The 22,220-nt window shown below is 37.0% G+C and overlaps 1 protein-coding gene and 1 long non-coding RNA gene across 2 annotated transcripts in view; one reads left to right on the plus strand and one right to left on the minus strand.

Annotated features, from left to right (window-relative positions):
• Positions 1-22,220, minus strand: part of LOC137224869 (uncharacterized) — a 41,990-nt gene that overhangs the window by 10,187 nt on the left and 9,583 nt on the right. The gene's annotated exons all lie outside the window — the stretch shown is intronic.
• On the plus strand, positions 15,208-16,472 carry ARL14 (ADP ribosylation factor like GTPase 14). Its single transcript, XM_067737893.1, has one exon. The coding sequence runs from the start codon at positions 15,378-15,380 to the stop codon at positions 15,954-15,956; it is 579 nt and encodes a 192-aa protein (XP_067593994.1). The 5' UTR covers positions 15,208-15,377; the 3' UTR covers positions 15,957-16,472.

The raw sequence follows: 22,220 nt of genomic DNA on the forward strand, positions 1-22,220 counted from the left end.
AACTAGAGAAAGCCTGCGTGCGAAGACCCAACGCAGCCAAAAATTAATTAATTAATTAATTAATTTTAGAAAAAAAACTATCACTGAACTTAAGTTGTTATTTCAAGCTTCTTTTCTGCCTGATAGTGGAAATATAGTTCAGTAGACTGCAGATAAGCTTATATCTGAGGTTTTTTCATCATTTCTGGTAAATTCCATGAATTCAGAACTCCCCTCCCCCACCCCACCCCATCTCCCCAGAGTGGCATCTAAGTTCTAGGGGACACAAGGTGAAGTGTCAGGTTCACCAGTGCCCCTTTCGGTTGACACTCACTGCTCATGTCCACATTCCCATGGTCCCCAGTCATCAGTCCTGCTATAGCAGCTCCTTATCTTGACTGCGGTGATCCTCCCTGAGCCACGTCTCCACCTCTCTTAGGGATTGGGAAATTTGGATGTCCTCCAGTGCCACTCTGGAGACGTGGGGGGCTGTCTTAGACACATCTGGTTGCTACTTCTACCTGTTCCTGTTTACCTTGGTCCCATCTGAGAAGTGAACACAGGTCCTTCTGCTCTCAGATCCCCAAACCTCTTTGAGGATTCTGTCAGTCATCGTGACTCCCCCCCACCCCCCCTGCCCCTGGGACCTCAGCCATATCTTGAGCCGCTCTCCCTTGCTCTCTTATTTGACCCTCTCTCTCTTCAGCTTGGAGATTATCTAACACTACAGTATCTACTAGTCATATGTGGTTACTGAGCTCTTACAATGTAGCCAGTCCAAAATGAGATGTACCCAAAGTGAAAATGCACACCAATTTCAAAGACTTAGTTTCAAGGAAATATTGTAAAATATCTCATTAATATTTTTAGTATAGCTTACATACATGTTGAAATTATAATGTTTTGGATATGTTGAATTAAATATAAGATAGTGTTACAATTAATTTCACTCTTTCTTTGTACTATAAAAAATGTAGCTACTAGAAAATTTAAATTGCATTGTATTTCTTTTGGACAAGGTAACTGTATTTGGAGATAAGACCTTTAAGGAGGTAATTAGTGTTTAATGAGGTCATAAGGGTGGGGGTCTAATCCAATAGGATTGGTGTCCATATAAGAAAGGAAGAAACATCAGGAAGGCACAGACAGAAGAAAGACCAGGTAAGGACATAGTGAGAAGGCATCAGTTTACAAGCCAGGAATAGAGGCTTCACAAGAAACTAACCCTGCCGGCACATTGATCTGGGACTTGCAGCCTCCAGAACTGTGGGAAAATCAGTTTCTGTCTATGGTATTCTGTTATATGGTACCCAGTCTATGGTATTCTGTTATGGCAGCCCTAGCAGACTAATACAGGAAGGATAACTCATTCTGATATCATGTCTTCTTTAAAAATCAAATGTTTATGGCATTAGTTTTATCTTTTGATCCTTAAAAACCCTTTCTCTTAATCTACTGTCTGTGCCAGGAATTTTTAAAATCTAGTTTGAAACTCAAGAGCTGAGTGAAAATGGACTCTTTAGTTCTCTGTTCTCTGTTGTGCCTTCCTTCCCCAAGGCCATAGAAGGAGTTACCCTCTGCTGCCTGAAGTTGAGGAAGAGGTCACAGAACAAATGGGAAGTATGGAAAATGAAAAATATATGGTTTATACCATAATATCAATCTGCTATAGCAGTTATTCAGTACTTTTCCCCCTTTCCCCATTTTATCAAGTTTTGGAAGGATCTGATTTCGTTTATTTGGTCATTCATTAATTTGTTCCATATTTGTTGCCTACAAATTTATTATGTATATTTCAGTGTGAATAGCTTTCAGATGGCATTTGCATTAAAAATTTCAGATCTTTAATTTAATAATGAAAGATATTATATACTGTTAAAGAAATTGAAAGTATCACAGAAAGGGCACAGTAATGGTGGAGAGAAATGGCTAAAGGTACTAAAACCCTGTTGTCCATGTCATTATAGCTCAGAAAATTTTGTTAGTTATGGAGGAAACCTTGTTGTCCACCCTCAGCACAGATCCTACTTTGCTAGAATTCCTATAATTCCTGATGTAACGCACATGGCACACACAGGGTCAGTCTTGGCTTCCAACCAGTGGTCACTGGGGGACAGTGGAAGGCCAGAAAGCCAACTCTTGTACTTGGATGGACACAGGTGGCTTCTCCCATCCTTTGTATTTTTCTGATTCACCAGGCATAACTGGGTCTTACTGCTAATCTCACTGCATTATGAATATATGTTTACCTCTCTGTGAACCTCTGGAGAGCAGGACATTATAACTTTTATTTTTGAATATTCCTTTGCTCAATACCGTGTATATAATATAGTAGATGCACAATAAAAGTTTTTGGAATGAAACAAAATGAATGCACGACTCCAACAAGTTCTGCCCTCAAATCCTCACTTCAGACTTTCTCTTACCTCTTATCTCTGCTGGCCTGGACACAGAACAAGCATCCCCCTCCAGCTCCTTTAATCTTAAACAACCCCTCCTCTTCTTCATAAAAACAAATTATTTTAAAAACTGTTGAATTACCTAAGTACTACATGAAAATATTATCAATATAACATGATAGAATAACACAAAGCGACTGTAAAAGCCCATAACCACTCCATGGTAATCTCCTCCATTGCATAGCAGTGTGGGAATAGCTTCCACCCCCTTTCCCATGTATTTTTATATATGCATTATCTATCTACTAAAATAGATATATATGTGTATACTAATATATATTAATATACATATTTAAACTAAATAACTTTATGCTGTTGTGTACGGCTCGGCAACTTGCTTTTTTTTTTCCACTGAATTGACTGATATCCTTTTATGTCACTATGCATACATCTTCCTTCTAGCTGCTGCATTCTTTTAGCTGCTGCAAGCATTCTGTAGCACAGAGGAACCAAAATACATTTAAAATATATTTAACTTCTCTATTGATGATCATATAGTCCATTTGCAATTTTTCACTGTTATAAACAATGAACATCCATTTATTTACATGCTTCTTTGGATACATGTGCAAGTGTTTTTTAATGATAGATCCTTAGAGATTGACTTGCTAGGTTCAAGGGTACATGTAGGTTCTGGGGAATATCCTGAGGAAGAGGCTTTCTTGGCCATTTGCCATACAATGTTTCCTTGCTTGTAAACCAAATAGATGTGCTAAAATGTACTAGGGCAGAATGACACAACAAGACTCAGACTGTACGTGTCCAAGGAGATAATATATGTAAGTTGTATGACCATGGATAGAAACCATATGATGTCCTTTAACTTCCCTTTGACATCCTGTGGCTACCTTCTTCCACAGCATAGCAGTATGGAAAATATCCTTCCGAGCCCTTTCCCATGCATTTGCATTGTGTCTTGAAGATTTTTTCATCCCTGCTACTTTGTGATACCTCTGTCAATGAACAGGGGAAGCTGCCTTCAGTACTTCCAATGAGAAAGGAAATGTTGTTATAAGTCATTACTGTCTATAATCTTGCTCAAGAAGGGGAAGGTGAGTCATATCAAGAGAATCAGTCATCAGGTAGGTCATAGCCAAGGTAATAGATCTCAAGACTTGTATCTGTTCCATGGACACAGTTCAACAGTTAATGTGGAAAACCTTACTGAGTGGTGAGAAATCAGAGTGAGTACTATCTGAACACTTAATATTATCTTGAGAAGGAAATAAAGTGATTTCTCTGAAAAACTTTTCTGGTATCTGTCTCTTGGAGTTTAGAACTTTTTCACTCACTGACTTATATAAAGAAAATATTAATTGCTGAGGATTTGTCAGGAGTGGGTATATCCTCTAACCATTAGTTCAAAATTTCCCAAAATAATATATTTAAAATTTTAATAGATATATTGCCAAACTACCCTCCAAAAGGCAGGTATCAATTTGTACTCCCCCAATAGTGATTCAGTCTAACATACTATCAATTGTCATCTGATGGGTGAAAAATGGTATCTTACTATTTTAAGATACTATTTTAAGGTCTCTGGTGACCAGTGACATCCAGCATTTTACGTAATATTTGACCATTTGTATATCCTCTTATGAATTGTCTGTTCATGTCCTTTGCTCATTTTCTAATTCATCTGTGTGTCTTTTTTATTGACTTGCATGAATTCATTATGTATTATGTATATGAAACTTTCATTATACATTATTAATATTTTCTATAGCTCTTTTGGTCTTTTGATTTTGTTTAAGGTGTTTGCATACAAAAATGTTAAATGCTTATTCAGTTAAATATATTAATCAATATTAATTCTTTATAGGCTTTATAATTTTGGGAATTTTAGCTTAAGAAGGCCATATATCACCAATGTTATTAACATGTTCTTCAACATTTTCTTCTAATATTTTAATATTCTTAAATATGTCTTTAACTAAAATTCTAAAATATGAGTACATTCTCACTAAAAATTTAAAGAATTTCTAGAAATATGATGAACTAGGACTTAAGTAAAATCCTTCCCAGTATAGCACATGTAAAAATGCCATATAAAATATCAAAACAAACAAAAACTTTTTATGTATGTTAATCTGAGGCTGAGCTGGTGAGAAATTAAGGGAATTTTTCAGAGGCTGGGGAAAAAGAAAGCAAAATCTGTAGGGTTAGGCAAAGCCCTGAGTGTTTATGTGATCCTTAGTGGTCAATGGCCCAAGTTTTAATGGGCTCAATGTACCAGGGCTAAAAAGAAAACTGGGGTCCAAAGCAAGGTGGGAGCTAGAATAGGGTACCTTCAAGGATGACTCTTTCAGTGGCTGAATTACAAAAATCCCACCCAACAGAGTGTTAGTGGTGATATTTGCCAATCTCACTTGGACTCTCGGCAGAGCTGAACAAAGAAGAAAAAGGCCTGAGGATTCTTAATCATAAGCCTACTTTCACATGTGTTTAGAACTGGAATTCATACTATCTGTACATTCCGAAAAAGCCCCAAGCCAAAAATGTAGTTGGGAGTATCTAATATGTAAAGGAAAAAAATCCAAACCCTCCTCAAAAGAATACTTGTTAAATTCAAATCTACATATACATTTTCAAGGAATATGACTTTAGGTGCATGAGGAAATAGCAGAAGTAACACACTGCAGAGTCAAGCATTAAAATCTTCAAATATTGGAATGGTCTGGTATAGAATAAAATATAAGTGTTTTAATGTATTTAAAGAAAAACTTTAAAAGATTATTAGAAGAATGCCAAACTATAAGCTATCAGAATTGGCCAGATTTGAAAAAGAACCAAATAGAATTTCTACATATTAAAAATATAATAATTGAAATTAGAAATTTAATGGAAAGCTTAAAGAGTAGATTAGGCACATTTGAAGAGACAATACATGACAGATTGGAGGAAATTACAACAAATTCAGAAGAAGACAAAGAATGAAACTACAAAAGAAATATTAAGAGACATAGAGGACACAGAGAGAGAAGTTCCAACACACTGCAGTTCCATGAGGAGACAACAAAGATGAAGGGAGAAATTATACTATTCAAAGAGATAATGTCTGAGAAATCCTGAAATTTGAGGAGAGAATTTCTTCTTTCCTAGCGGTGAGAAATACCAATACACAGATTCAGAAAACAGAAAGAACTGCAAACAATAAATAAAACAAAATCCACACTTAGCCATATTATAGTGAAATTTTAAAATACCCAAAGCAAGGAGACTATATTAGAAGCATCTAGAGAAAAAGACAGTGTTATCTATAAAGGAACTGTATTTAAACTGATAGATTTTCCCACTGCAACAAAGGAAGCCAGAAGACTGTGGAATGGTAGGTACATTTAATGTGCTGAGAGAAGATAAATGTCAAAATATACTATTATATACAGCAAATTATCTTTCAAACTGAGGTTAAAATAAAGTTAATTTCTGATGGAAAAAATTGAGAGCTTTTATTACAGCAAAGCCTTATTCTAAGATCTTCTAGAGAACGTACTTCAGGAAGAGCGATAATAAGCACAGGAGAAAGTCTGAGTGTAAGAAGAAATGGTGAGCAAAGAATATGGTAAACATGTAGATAAATCTAAGCAAACATTTACTGAATAAACCAATGATAGTGTTTACTTTGACGGTTAAAAAAGTTAAGCTAGACACACCTAGACAACAATAGAATGTATAATGAAAGAGTGGTAAAGGGAGTTAAAACATTCTAAGGTTCTTTTTTTGCCTAAATGTGGATAACCGCATTGATTATTCTTCAGACATTAAGTTAAATATAAATGTTAAAATTTCTAAGGTAACTATATTCATTCACATGAATTGCTATATAGCAAATTCCCACAAATTTACCAGCTTAGAATAATATATATTTCTGTTTCTCAGCTTCTGTGGGTCAGGATATCAGGCATGGCATAGTGGAATCCTTTGCTCAGGGTCTCACAAGGCTGCAGTCAAAGTGTTGGCCAGGCTGGGATTCTCATCTGGAGCTCAGAGTCCTTTCCCAGCTCATTGAGGTTACTGACAGAATTCAGTTTCTTGTGGTTGTAGGCCAGAGGCCTCAGCTACCAGTGGCTGCCCACTAGGCAAGTCACAATATGACTGCTTGTGTTTCTCCAGGCCAGCAAGATAAATCTGCTGCTTCAAATTTCCCTTTTCTGGAAGGGCCCAGTCCCTCTTAAGGGTTCTCCTGATTAGGTCAAGCTCACCCAGGGTAAATTCCCTTTTGATCAAATCAAAATCAACTAAAGTGGAACCTTAACTATACTTTCAAAATTCCTTCACCTTTGCCATATGACTTAATCAAGACAGTAATATCCATTATATTCACAGTCCCATCCACACTCATGGAAAGGGAATTACAAATGACAGGATGGGAGTTTTGGGGGACTATCTCAGAATTCTGCCTACCTCAGTAACCATTAAAAAGTACAGTCAAATTCCATACTTTCCAAACCAATAAAGGTGAAAAAAGAATAAGGGAAAGAAAAAGTGTACTCAACTAGAACAAAGAAAAGAGTGAAAACATTGAAAAGTGGGGTAAACAGAAAATATAAAAATAAAATGATAAATAAATCACAATCAGTATCAAGAAACTACATTCTTCTAATGTAGTCAAAAAGTGTCAACTGAATTTTTAAAAGTTCAACTCTTTGCTATTAAGAAGAGACACATCTCACCATAAGAACACAGAAAGGTTGAAAGGAAGGCAAGTAAACACTAACCAAAAGGAAACTGAGATGGCTATATTAGAAACAGACAAATTCAACTTCAAGAAAAAAAATATTACTAGAGGGCTTCCCTGGTGGCGCAGTGGTTGAGAGTCCGCCTGCCGATGTAGGAGACATGGATTCGTGCCCCGGTCCAGGAAGATCCCACATGCCGCAGAGCGGCTGGGCCTGTGAGCCATGGCCGCTGAGCCTGCGCGTCCGGGGCCTGTGCTCCGCAACGGGAGAGGCCACAACAGTGAGAGGCCCGCGTACCGCAAAAAAAATAAAAAATAAAAAATTACTAGAGATCAAATAGGTCACTACCTATTGAAAAAAAATTCAGTCCAATCACGAGATATAAAAATTTTACACCTGTCAGCACTAAAGATAGCTTCAACATATGGGATGCAAAAATCGTTAAAAGTTCAAGAAGAAATGGTCATGTCACTGTTGAAGATTTTAACATTCTTCCTTCTTTGATCAATAGTTCGAGCAGACAAGATCTGAATAAACAATTATAAAACTTGGCCTAATAGATACAGAATATTGTACTCAATTATTAGAGAATACACTTTCTTTCCAAATGTATGTGGAACTTTGACAAAAAATGACCATGTACTAGGACATAAAGTATCTCAATAATTGTCCAAGAACCAGTATTTTTGACCACAATAAAATTAAGTTAGAAATAAATAATAAAATAATAACTTAAAACTCCTATATATTTGCAAATTTAGAAAAATACTTCTAAATAACTGATGGATCAAAGAAAAAAATTATAATGGTAATTAGAAAAATGAGTAAAAAAATGTGTGGCATGCAATTAAAGTGATACTTTGGGGGAATTTACAGACTTAAATGCTTATATGGAAAAGAAAAAATGATAATAACTGTTACTGAAAATAAATGGGAGGAGGGGGAGGAGGAGGGGGAGGGGTGGGGGCGGGGGAGGGGGGAGGAGGAGGAGGAGAAGAAGAAGAAGAAGAAAAGCAATGAATGCTTTTTTATTATAGGTATATCCTGTACAATATTTGGAACATACTCATACTAAAAAGTTATTCATTGTTCACTTGAAATTCACACTTATCTAGGTGTCCTGTATTTTACCTGTCAACTCTAATGACAAGGTCTCAGCTTTTTAATTATCTTTCTTTACCCTAGTTTCTGGCTTGATACTGTCTATTTCTGAGTCTTTGAGGACTGATTCTGCTACATGAAGTAGGTTTCCCATTTTGGTTTCCCTCACTGACAGCTTATGATTCAGCTTTCTCCAGTGTACAACTTTGATTTCTTAGTTTATTCTCTAGAAAAACTGGAAAGGAGAATGTCAGCGAGTGACAGTGGAAGTATCTGAGAAGTAGCTATGCAGACCTGGCACTCTGATCCTTCATCCTGAAACTGGCTCAAGTGTCCTCGCATGAAGCCGGGCAAGTCTCATGTGACCTATATTAGGGTGACCATATAGCCTAGTTATTCCAGGACTGTCCTGTTTACACGTGTTTTCTGGTATATTCATTACTGGCACCCCCTCCACTTTCAAAACGGTCCAGGATGATAGATGATGTGGGCACCCCAGGCACGAGCCATGCTGCTGGACACTGACCTGCAGCCTCCCCTCCTCTTACTCTGCTGTCCTCACACTTCTCAACTCCACTCATGGAACTGCTTCCAGTTCCCTGGATACAATGTGCTATTTCACCCTCCTTTTTGATGACTTCTGTGCTTCCTTAAGGTTCTGTTACCTTATTTATAACAATATGCATGCCATGTATCTGTCTCCCTCCTTAGACTACTACTTCCTTGAAAATGGAGACTGTTTTGATTGCATCCATATCACCAGTGTCTTGCATTAAATCCAGATATAGTATGTGCTCAATACAAGCTTGATGAATAAAGCGTATCAAAATTATATATGTACATAAACAAAGACAGAAAGAAAACAGACAAAAGTAAATTCCTAGTCACATTACATTTTTAAATGTTTCAGATGATTTAAAATTTTCTTAATATTGTTTTTATAATAAAATACTTTTTTAAATAGCAAGATTGTAATGTAGAGTATTTTTTAAATATATATATTTTTAAATGGTTCAACCCTCAGTTACTTCTTAAAGGGTGAATCTGTTATTCTGTTCACAGCAAATAGTGCTTGCCATTTCATGTGTACCCAATAAATATTGAATGAATAATCACAAGTTTATTGTGAGTTAGAAGAGAAATGAGAGGCTGTAAAGAATGGAGACCTTAAAATAATTTTAAAAAGAATTTGCATACCTATGCAAACCTATGATTTGGATCACTGTCATGAAAAGGAACCAGTTCAGTTCATGGTGGTCAGGTTGCATGGCCCAGTTCTTTGGGGTCCCCTTGCCACTGGCTGCGCAGACAGAGGATACTGAGAGCTTCACATGTAGCTGGGGCCAAAGATATCTGCGTCATCTGTCCTTATATAAATGCCTGTCTTCACCAAGGCAAGTAAGTGAATGCCCCTTCCAAGTTCCAGACACAGCCCTCAGACGGTTCTTCTGTTCATTTTAATTGTATTGTATTGTATCCTTGTTCATTTTAATCTTATTTGGGAGAAGGGGGATAACAACGTTGGGGTGCTGGAGAAGGGGTTCAGCACACAGTGCTTTATTCTGCCAAGGGAATACAGTACTCTGATGGTAATCTCCAAATTGTTCCTTGTCTGGAAAAGGCTAAGAGTTGCAGGGTTTTTTTTTCTTAACATCTTTATTGGAGTATAATTAATTGCTTTAAAATGGTGTGTTAGTTTCTGCTTTATAACAAAGTGAATCAGCTATACATATACATATACGTATATCCCCATATCCCCTCCCTCTTGCATCTCCCTCCCACCCTCCCTATCCCACCCCTGTAGGTGGTCACAAAGCACTGAGCTGATCTCCCTGTGCTATGCGGCTGCTTCCCACTAGCTATCTATTTTACATTTGGTAGTGTATATATGTCAATGTCACTCTTTCACTTCGTCCCAGCTTACCCTTCCCCCTCCCCGTGTCCTCAAGTCCATTCTCCACGTCTGCGTCTTTATTCCTGTCCCGCCCCTAGGTTCTCCAGAACCAAGAGTTGCAGGTAATTTTTTTCCCCCAGTTTTATTGATACATAACTGACATACAGTACTGTACAAGTTTAAGGTGTGCAGCATAATGGTTTGACTTACATATGTCATGAAATGATTATCATTATAAGTAAGAATTGCAGGTATTTTTAAATGTTAGCTAACATACAAAACTTGTGAGAGGAGAGGAAGAAAATTCACATCAATCATGTGCCAGGTTCTGTGATATGTGTTTTCACATTTATTATATGTAATATAATAAGCTATCACAACATCCCTGGTTTTGTCACCACTCAGCACTTAGTAAGTGCCAGAGGCTAGATCTGAACTCAGATCCAGTGGTCTACCCATATGCTCCACATTTGGTGATGTGCATGAAAGTTCTGGTTCTGTCCTGGGAAAAACACGGCACTTGGAAAAGCTTCGTGGATTGGAATATCATTTTTCACAGCACCAAAGAATCTCAACTAGGATAATGAGTACCTGTTGTTCTCATTACATGTTCGAGAACAGAGTATATTTCTGACAACTGAGGGTAGAAATGCTTGAGGTCTAGAATTTTTACTTGCAACAAAAATGGAAAATTAAAAATTAAGCCTGGTTTCACTGGTATATACGTGGATGTTTTCAATTTGTGACTCACTGAGCTGTACATTTATGATTTTTGCATTTTTCTCTATGTATGTTATACTTCCATTTTCCAAAAGTTCATTTTTAAAAAGACCAAACAAAAAGTTATTATAGGAAAAACAGGCATGTTCCAAGTCTGCATAAACTAAGCAAGTCACACAATGACCTCCCCATTCTTTCTTCTTTAGTTATAAAAAATAAAGTTAATTGAATAAGTTGCCACTTCCTTCCAAGAGATGAGTTTCTATACCTTTATTTCGTCAGTACATGGTTGAGTTTCTAAGTAAGGGCTTTTTACCTCCCATCTCCAAGGTAAGAAGTTTAAAAAAAATGTTTCTTTCATTCCTGCATTTTAAAACAAATTTCCTATGATACCACAGAGCTTGCCAGTAACTCTCTCACAATCCTGCCTTTATTTGCATAATCTCGGAATGATTCACAGAAAACAAACACCTTCCTTCCCTCAGGTTTGGCCAGGACAAATGAATCCATAAATGTTGTAAGACAGCAGGACAGGATGTTGAAACATTTGTAGAATTTTTCAGGAAAATTAACATTGAGAAAGAAATTACTCCCTTTTACAGAAGAGAGAGTCATATTTTCATTTGGATATAATATTCATCCAGAATTTAACCCCTCATCTGGTTGACTATCCTGAAAACAACGTATAATTGATCAAATGGGAAACAGAGTGAAGGCATATATATGTATGATTACCCTCATTATAGACAAAACAAATTAAAGTATTACCCCAGTATGGATAGTGGATCTCATAAAGACTGTATCATGTTTAAAATGAAATAAATGTTAAACCTTTTCTTTTAAAATTCAATTTATTGAAAGTCCAGAGATGGATGGAGAAGAGCCCACGTGGTAGTGCACAGTCCCTAAATTCATCTTGGGAAATATGGTCTTACCACATGTGTAAGCTGAATTATTCTCTACATTACTGCAGACTGCAGCCTAGTTTGATTAGCTTATTTCAATTATATTCTTTTTTTCTACATGTTATTTTGAACATTTTCAAACCTACAGGAGAGTTTAGTACAGTGAACACCCAAAACCCCTCACATAAACTACCAATTGCTGACCTTTGCCATATTTCTGATGTGTGTGTGTGTGTGTGTGTGTGTGTGTGTGTGCGCGCGCGCGCGCACACTGAACCAATTAAAATTAACTTGCTGATATCACCCCTAAGTACTTTAACATATATCTCTTTAGAGCAAGGACATCCTCTTACATAACTACAATATCATCACTGCACTCAAGAAATTTAGCATTGGACTTCCCTGGTGACGCAGTGGTTAAGAATCCGCCTTCCAATGCAGGGGACATGGGTTCGATCCCTGGTCTGGGAAGATCCCACACGCCGTAGAGCAACTAAGCCTGTGTGCCACAACTACTGAGCCCGAGCGCCACAACTACTGAAGCCCGCGTGTTCTAGGGCTGGCATGCCGCAACTACTGAGCCCATGTGCTGCAACTACTGAAGCCCGTGCGCCTAGAGCCTGTGCTCCACAACAAGAGAAGACACTGCAATGAGAAGCCCACGCACCGCAAAGAAGAGTAGCCCCCACTTGCTGCAACTAGAGGAAGCCTGCACACAGCAACGAAGACCCAATGCAGCCAAAATAAATTTTTAAAAATTAAAAAAAAAAGAAATTTAGCATTGATAAATAATATCATCTAATATATAGTTCATATATATAATAATATATGAATAATCATCATCAAATGTCCCCAATTATAGTAATAATCAATTTTTTTGAACAAAGGATCCAATCACGTATCTTAAATATATCTTAATTTAGATCATTCTTCTTCTGTTCCTTTTTTTTCTTCTGTCTTTCATGGCATGGACATATTTTAGAGTTCAGGTCTGTTGTCTTGTAGCATGTCCTACAATCAAGATTTGTCTGATGGTTTTCTCATGATAGTTAAACGTGTTTATAGTAAAAAACAAACCCACTACATGTGCATACTTGTATCCTGTTGTTTTTCCATATACATTCTATGTTTTCCCATTTCTGAGACTCTGCTCACACAGACCATCTCTTTAATAAATACCCTTCCCCTACCCTATCTCTAGAAGGTCTGGTTTGAGGTTGAACCTTCTCTAAGGTGATCTCCCTGATGCCCTCCATCCTGAAGTAATCTTTGAATTTCTAGAATATGTTAGCTTTTTTCTTCTTATAGCATTTATATTTTTTAAAACTTTGTATTATTATTTTTATTCACATATCTTTAAACTTCTCCCCAATGAAAGCCACCTAAGGGAAGGTCTAGTTTATCTTTGTGTCCTCCCTGGAATCTAGCACATGGTAGTTCACACAGTAGGCAATCAATATATACATTTGCTGAATAAATGGATGGATGAATAAATGAATGAAAATGCTATCTCTGGTTTCTGAGATACAGGGAGTTGGTTAAGAATTTAATAGTTTTTTAAAGGTTTACATAATTTCTTCATAAGTGTACTTTCTACACCCAGAATAGTCTACTTAATTTAAAAAATAAAATTTTAGTTTTAATAAAAATAAAACATGTGTATTTTATGCCTTAGTATATACAGCTCTTTTAAAAATCAACTTGCTGGGACTTCCCTGGTGGTCCAGTGGCTGGGAGTCTGTGCTCCCAATGCAGGGGGCCGGGGTTCAATCCCCGGTCAGGGAACTAGATCCCACATGCTGCAACTAAGAGTTCGCAAGCCGCAACTAAAGATCCTGCATGCCCCAACGAGGATCCCGTGTGCCGCGGCTAAGACCCGGCACAGCCAAATTAAAATATATATATATATATATTTTTTTTAAGTTTAAAAAAAATTAAAATCAACTTGCTAAGCATTGAGGGAAGCCTTTCAGTCTGGAGAGTTTATTCTTTAGCTTTGAAAAATAGTCTTATATTGTTTCTTTGATAATTTCCTCTTTGCATATTTTCTGTTCTTTCTGGAATAAAGTCCTATAAGTCAGACTTTGAAATGTCTGGATTTTCTTCTAACCTATTATTGATCTTTTTAAATTTTGGAAACCATGTTTTTAATTTTCAAGAGATCTGTTTTTGTTTTTTGAGTGGCTTTTTAAATAGCATCCATTTCTTGTTTTATGGATGCAATATCTTTGCAAATCTCTATGGAAATATTAATTAGAACTTATTGAACATTTTCTTCTGTTCCCTGCATTACCTCTGTTAAAGCTTTCTTTAAACCTTCTTATTTTTATCTTGGTCTTTCATTATATTAGAGGCATGTTATGTACTAAGTATGAAAACCTCTGTACACTGAAAGCTGACTGGGAACTCCATGTACATGAGTGAGGTTTGCCAACTGCCAGGTTGGCTATAGGTTAATTAAATGTTGAATTAGGCATTATGAGGTGGAAACTCCCAACTGTCAAAACATGAAGGTTTCTTCTCTGACATCATACAATTTCTTTAGAAAAGATTTTTTTTTTGGCCCAGGGTGTAACATCTCACTCTAAATTGTCACCCAGCAGAGGTGTCTGTGTGTGTGTGTGTGTGTTTTCTGTTCCTTATTCAGACTTTCAGTTAACCCTGTTTTTAGTTGCTCATTTTGCCTCTTCCCTCTGTATCCTGTGTATCAGTACTCCAAGCCTCAGCTTTATCCTGCTGCATTAGTTACCATTCATCTTCTATCTATATTCCACGTTCCAGAATTTTGTTGAAATCTCTCACCCTCTGATGGACTCTCCTGCTCTAGATATGAGTTTATATGTTCTTTTATTCCTTTACCATCATTTTGGTGGAGTCTTGAGGAGAGGAGATAAATATATTCATTCGCCACCTTTAATCAGACTGCTTACTTTTAAAAGTGTTTGTGTTACAAACTTCCCCCTCCTGTAAATTTGGTCTTGTGAATAGTGTAAACTTTCTATCTAGAAGATTAAAGAAGTGATTCTCTATATGATTATGGAAGTAAGGTTCAGATAACTTTGGATGGTTTAAAGTTTCCTACTGAGTAATCTGGAAAGTACTAAAGATACTGCTCAGGGCAGTGTGAGGTTAAACTCTCTCTTCATGGCTTCAGAAGTCTGGTTACTTATTTACAACTGGGATAAGATAAATAGTCAAATAACTAGAGAATTTCTACAAACCACTTGTAAAGTTAAGTTTTTATCCCGCTACCAAACCATGTTCCCCTGCATATCCAAACCTTTGATTACCCTAGACTTCCAACATCTGGAAGAGAACAAGCTGCAGTGTCACACAGGCAGGCCCCTCCTAAGTCCTACTCACTCACAAAGAATTTCCCCTTTGAGCTTCTATGACACTGGCTGGTTACTCACATCACAGATACCTCAGGATTGGTTGGGACTGCAAATGAAACACTGTTTGCCCATAATCAAGTTGATAATCTACAACATAAATGCACGCAAGTTCCTATTCTTAGACTATAACATGAAGCATTTGCTCTCTTCTTTCCTCTTAACATTTTCATGCAAGACCTGGAGAGGAAACACTGGCTCCAGCGAAAAGAAAAGGTCTTCAAAGAAAAAAAAAAAAAAAGCCTAAAATGGGTCTATTGAATTCTAAAAACCCCAAAGCCAAGCAAGCCCGAATTCTTCTTCTGGGACTTGACGCTGCTGGGAAGTCTACTCTCCTTTACAAATTAAAGCTTGCTAAGGATATTGTGACCAGCGCAACAGTTGGTTTCAACGTGGAGATGATTGAGTTGGAAAAGGGTGTTCCACTTACGGTCTGGGATGTTGGAGGACAGGAAAAAATGAGAACTGTGTGGGGCCTCTACTGTGAGAACACCGATGGCTTGGTATATGTTGTAGACAGTACAGATACACAGCGACTGGAAGACTCCAGGCGAGAATTTGAGCAGATTTTGAAGAATGAGCACATTAAAAATGTGCCTGTTATCCTGTTAGCCAACAAACAAGACGTGCCTGGTGCTCTGAGTGCCAAGGACATCACCAGAATGTTCAAAGTGAAGCAACTCTGCAGTGACCGGAACTGGTACGTGCAGCCCTGCTGTGCTGTCACCGGGGACGGGCTGATGGAGGGGTTCCGGAAGTTAACTGGATTTGTGAAAAGCCACATGAAATCAAGAGGAGACATATTAGCATTCTTCAAGCAAAACTGAGGTCCAAGTGGGGAAAGAGATGCTGATGAAGTTGAAAGGGTAATTTTTTCTCCAGGCCAAGTGAGAAAAGCAAGTTGCTGAGTTGGTAAACTTTTCCTGAAATGTTATTTCACCTAAATTCCATTAAACAACTCAGAATAATATCTAGAAAATATTATCTGGGGCCAGGCACTTTAGCAAACTATGTAGTAATGATAATTGAGAATGAAAATTTTACAATTTCGTGCATGTTGGATGATTCAGAATAATCATATTTGAGACCAAATAAATTCTTGCCTTATTATTTTTATATTACTGGAAAAAGTTTAAGTAATAGAGTCAGAATTCTTCTGCTAATAGAGTCAGAATTCTTTCAGACTGTTTCCAGCTGTTACAGGTATTGAATTTCCACCATGCTCCTGTGTAATAGCTGGGTGGTGTAAAAAATCGAACTTTAAATTATGAAGAGGAAAATGTTTGATGTTAATATTTTGTAAATCCCTATCACCTAAATAAAGGGTTTTTGTTTTTGTTTTTTTCTGCATTCCTGCTAGCTTTTTGAAATCTATTGCTAGGAACTTCTTACAATGAGTCAAATAATGAACTCTAGGCTGTTAATTGCCCAGAGGCTGTGTTCTCCTATAGGGAGAAGTTTGTATCTTAAAGCTCTGGGGTCAGGGTAGCAGCTTAGACTTTAGGGCAAGGTCTGGGCTTATTGCTCAGCTGGATGCTGCAATCCCAAGACCGGCTTCAGTAAAATTCAATGTAACAGTTATTACTTGGGAACATACGTACAGCTCACTGTACTGATCAAACAGGAACCAGAGCCAGACTTTGCTCTCAGACACCTAGCAATTCACAGGGGAAACAACACAAAGCCAGTAGCTAGAACAGGGGAATAAGTACCAAGTGCTATAACAGGAGAAACTCTTTCTGACCTGGAGAAATAAGAAGTGCTTCGTGCAGGAGTGGTGTTAAGAGAGTCCCCAACTCCTGGGGACGCCACTGAAGATGCAGGTTAGTCAGTGGAAGTTCCCATCACCAGGAGACTCTCCAGAGACACTGTGGGGTGAGGCAAGGAGGGGAGAAGGAACTGGAGATTGAATTGCAATTCCCCTGAGAGGCTCAGAACACCCAGGGAGGCCCTGGTACTAACAGAAGACACTCTTTCCTCCTAGCCCACGTCCAATAAGGCTCATCTGGGCTAGAAGCAGGCCCCAAAACCCCACTACACACCCTGGGACTCCAAATATTAAGGTCACAGAGAAAAATAAAGGTATAGTAAAGCAAGGTTGCCAGCCCCTGGATTCTTCCGTGGTTTTCTTCTCTCACCTTAGCCATGATTTGTTGTTCAGCAACAAATCCTTCTGTGCTACATGGTAGGGATTCAATAATCCCTATAATAATAATAATAATAATTAATAATAATAATAATAATAATAATAAAGTAGGCATATAGTTAATTATAGTTACCATTGGTTGAATACCGTGTGTGCCAGGAATTCTTTTAAACGCTTTCATACATCTTTTCATTTAATGTTCACAACTTCCCTGAGAGAAATAGCTTTAATTATCTCAATTTTATAGATGAGAGTACTGAGACTAAACAAAGTTAAACAACAGTAACAACCGCAGAAAACTATTTGGTATTTTAAGTGAGGAGTAGCAGAGCTAAGATTCAAACTCAGGTGTCTGACTTCAAGGCCTGTGCTGTTAATTGCCATGATATTGTTTTATAAATAAGGTATGGCCTCTGTCTTCAATGAGCGCAATTAAGAATAAATTCAAGCTAAATGTTACTCAGCCATAAAAAAGAATAAAATAATGCCATTTGCAGCAACGTGGATGGACCTGGAGGTGATCATACTAAGTGAAGTAAGTCAGACAGAGTCAAATATCATATGATATCACTTATATGTGGAATCTAAAAGAAAAAAAATGATACAAGTGAACTTATACACAAAACAGAAATAGACCCACAGACATAGAAAACACACGGTTACCAAAAGGGAAAGGGGGCAGGGGAGGGATAAATTAGGAGTTTGGGATTAACATACATACACTATTATATATAAAACAGATAACCAACAGGGACCTACTGTATAGCACAGGGAACTATACTCAATATTTTGTAATAACCTAAAAGGGAAAAGAATCTAAAACCAAGAAGATATGGGGTGGTGGTGGTGAGATGAATTGGGAGATTGGGATTGACATATATACACTAATATGAATAAAATAGATATTAATAAGAACCTGCTGTATTAAAAAAAGTCAAAAAAACAAAAAAAATATATGTATGTATAACTGAATCACTTTGCTGTACACCTGAAACTAACACAACATTGTAAAACAGCTATACTTCAATAAAAATAAATTTAAAAAAATTAAAAAAAAATAAATCCAGGCTAAATTAAAAATAGAACTACCATATGGTCCTGCAATCCCACTTCTAGGTGTAGCTCCAAAGGAAATGAAATCACTACCTTGAAGAGATATCTGCACTCCCATGTTCATTACAACATTATTTACAATAGCCAAGACATGGAAACAACATAAGTGTCCACTGATGAATGAATGGATAGAGAAAATGTGGTATATATACACAGTGGAATATTATTCAGCCACGAAAAGAAAGAAATCCTGACATCTGTGATAACATGGATGAACCTGGAGTTTGGCATTATGCTAAGTGAAACAAGTCAGACAGAGAAAGACAAGTACTGTATGATCTTACTTATATGTGGAATCTAAAAAAGCCAAACTCATAGAAACAGAAAGTAGATTGGTGGTTGCCAAGGGGGTGGTGGTAGTGGTGGTGTGATGGGGGAGGTTGGTAATAGGGTACAAACTTTCAATTATACGATGAATAAGTTCTGAGAATCTAATGTACATCATGGTGACTATAGTTAATAATATTGTATTATATACTTGAAATTTGCCAAGAGAGTAAACCTTAAACGTTCTATCACCACCAAAAAAAAAACCAGTAACTATGTGAGGTGACGGAGAATGTGTTAATTAACTTGATTGTGGGAACACTTTCACAGTGTATATTATCAAATCATCACGCTGTGTACTTTAATATATTATTATATACATAATAGAAAATATATTACAATTTTATTTGTTAATTATACTTCAATAAAGCTGGGGGGAAAAGAATAAATTTAGGCCAACATATACTGCTTTTATAGTAAGAAATTTCTTTGAAAAACAAGCTAGGCAGAATGAATTAAGTGCAGTAACAGATATAAGAAACATGCTGAAAGACTGTGGCAAAAAGAGTTTCTGATTTCAGGAAGATCTCAGGGGAGTGGCAATGTTAAATGCTTCATAGTAGAGTTTTTCCTAAATTTCACGAGATTATTAAAACTGCAAATGTGCATCTTTTTAAAAAAATGCATCGTCCCTTAACATTTTCCCTATTTGATTTTAAAAAAACCTTCCTAGGGCCTTGAAGGCATTACATTAAGTGAAGTAAATCAGACAGAGAAAAGATAAATACTGTATGATCTCATATGTGAAACCTAGAAAAGCAAAAAACAAAAACTAAATGCATAAAAAAGAGATCAGACTTGTGGTTACCAAAGGCAGAGAATGAGGGGAGGGGGATTTGCGGTAAGGTAGTCAAGAGGTACAAATGTTAAGAGGGTCCTAAAAGTTTGTATCACAGAATGTTTCTTTTTCCTTTTCTTCTTCCTTTTCTGTCTATTGTACCTATATGAGATGATGTTAGCTGAGCCATCGTGGTAATCATTTCACACAATATATGTAAATCAAGCTATCATGCTGTGTGCTTAAATTTACACAGTGTTGTATGCCAATTATTTCTCAGTAAAACTGGGGGGGGAGTAAAAAACAACCTTCTTAATAATCTTAAAATTAGGGGTCACTAGCTTATGTCTATAGAAAATGTCAGAATAGAAAATGTATCCTGGTGTTCCTGACTATTTCGGTAGTCTGAATTAAGTCAAGCCCTTTGTGGCCCAGTCTTAGCATAATGTAAAATTCAGAGAAAACAGTCCCGAAAAATAATGAAAAGCAATTAAAATCTTTACTTCAGAAAACTGGGTGTGTGTGGTGTGTGTGGTGAGCAGATACGTCCTTAATGTAGAGCAAAACTTATAAAGTAGCTTTTTCCGATCTGTCATTTCAACGTCTCTCCCCATAAGCAGCTGTTCCTTAAAATCTCTGCTAATATTCTCCAAGAAACTTAAATACTCTCACGCTTTATCCCATTTCTTCCCTGGGATCTAATCTATCTTTCCTCAGTCATTTGCTTTCTTTTCAATGTAAATTTTACCAATCTTTCCTTTCTTAGGCATTTCCTTTCTGCTCTCCCAACATGCTTCTCTACACACTCCAACACACACACACACACACACACACACACACACACACAGAGTACACTCTTCATTCTGCTCTACCTAATTAAGGCCAGACTTAAAGGAAGGGAAAAAGGTTACATGGACAACACCAAAATATTCCTTAGCAGGTGAGAGGAAAGAAGCTGTGAATATGCATGCCTTGATATTTATTACTGTCATACATTTTATTCTCTGTTATCTATGCGTAGCACGACAAAACATTTATCAATGTAGTATGCTGCCATGGATCTGTAGCAACCAAAATCACACTTCTGAAATGTTCCTTGGTTAGAGACTGAAAGGTAAATATCAGTTAAATATTTCTATCTGATTTTCTAAGTATTCCCAGGTGAAAAAAAATGCCTGCAGGGCCTAAGAATAAAGAATGGCAAATAAACAAAGTGGCGGCAGTGACTGATACATGTTAAAATTAATTTTTCATTTTGAAAAGCTGAACATTGTTATGTTCTGATGATGAACAAATTGGGTTCTGCCAAACCAAGGAAGACTGGGAATTTCAGATGGAGTGTCCTGAAGTGCTTGTCCCTCGTAGGTGGCACCAAGGGACAATCTGCAGAGGCATCAGTGTGTTGAGTATGTGGAGGAACAACCCAGGAAACATCATCTATCAGGCTTCTGTAAGCTCTGCTTACAGGCGGGCCTGCTCTTGTTTGCAGGAGCTCTGTCTCCACAGAGAGAGACAGACAGACAAGAGACTGAGAAGCAGAAAGACAGAAGCCAGAGAGACCTCTCCTTTGGCAGGACTAAATAGTACTTTAACGTATTATGGGATATAATGTCCACCAGATTTTTAGCATAGTGTTAACTATCAGTAGATTAGATTAGCACATTTTACCTTGAAAATACCACACAAATATAAAAGTTGGTTATTGGATGATAATCATATGGGTAGTATTTTCACAAACATTATCTCATTTTGTTCTCATGAAATCTTATGGGGAAGCATAACAAATATTATCAACACGATTTTAAAGAAATGGGGAACTGATTAAGCACTTACTGAACCTAGTCCTCCAATTTCCAAGATCGTTTTTAAAAACCTCATGTATTATCATACAATGAATTTAACAATTTAAATTTAACAGTTTTTACGATTAAATTTCTCTGATCTATTGCATTTGGTCATCACTTTCAATTTAGTGTATTTCCCCTGTCTTTTCCTATTTTTCCATGACCTAGAAATTTTTGAAGAGTCCAGTCCAGATAGTTTAAAGACTGTCCCACAGTCTGGATTTGTCTGATTGTTTCTTCATGATTAAATCCAAGTTAAACATTTTTGGCAAGAATATTCCTTAGGTGTTGTTACAGTTCCCACTAAATCCATTAGGAGGCACATAGGGTCACACTGTCCCATTATTGATGACGCTCCATTTGATCACTTCCTTTATGATAATGCCCACTAGATTTCCCCATGGTAAAAGTATAACTTTCCCCTCCGTTCTAAATAAGTAATTTGATATGGTAAGTATGATATTTTGAGACCATATGAACATTCTGTTCCCCCAAAGCCTTTCTCTTAATGGTTTTATCATACATTGATGATCCTTTCCTGAGTCAGTTATTACACTGGGAACTGCAAAATGGTGATTTGCTAAACCTGTTTTTCCTTGTACATTTATGAGCTGGCATTCATTTGTAAAAAAGAGCTTACTTTTTTTTTAAACCCTCTTCTCCATAAGCAAGCAATCAATCTCCACCTCCCCTTTCTCTCTCATTATAGACTCAGAGATACTTTTTAAACAGTAGATTGCATTTTAATCCACACAGATACTTTTTTCTTTATAAATTTATTTATTTAGTTTATTTACTTTTGGCTGCATTGGGTCATTACTGTGCGCGGGCTTTTCTCTAGTTGCCACGAGCAGGCGCTACTCTTCGTTGTGTCGCGGGCTTC

The sequence above is a fragment of the Pseudorca crassidens genome, chromosome 5, assembly GCF_039906515.1.
Source record: "Pseudorca crassidens isolate mPseCra1 chromosome 5, mPseCra1.hap1, whole genome shotgun sequence".
Classification (NCBI taxonomy): domain Eukaryota; kingdom Metazoa; phylum Chordata; class Mammalia; order Artiodactyla; family Delphinidae; genus Pseudorca; species Pseudorca crassidens.

What these genes read in the sequence shown, in the direction of transcription:
- ARL14 (XM_067737893.1), top strand. Translation starts at nt 15,378, where the DNA reads ATGGGTCTATTGAATTCTAAAAACCCCAAAGCCAAGCAAGCCCGAATT.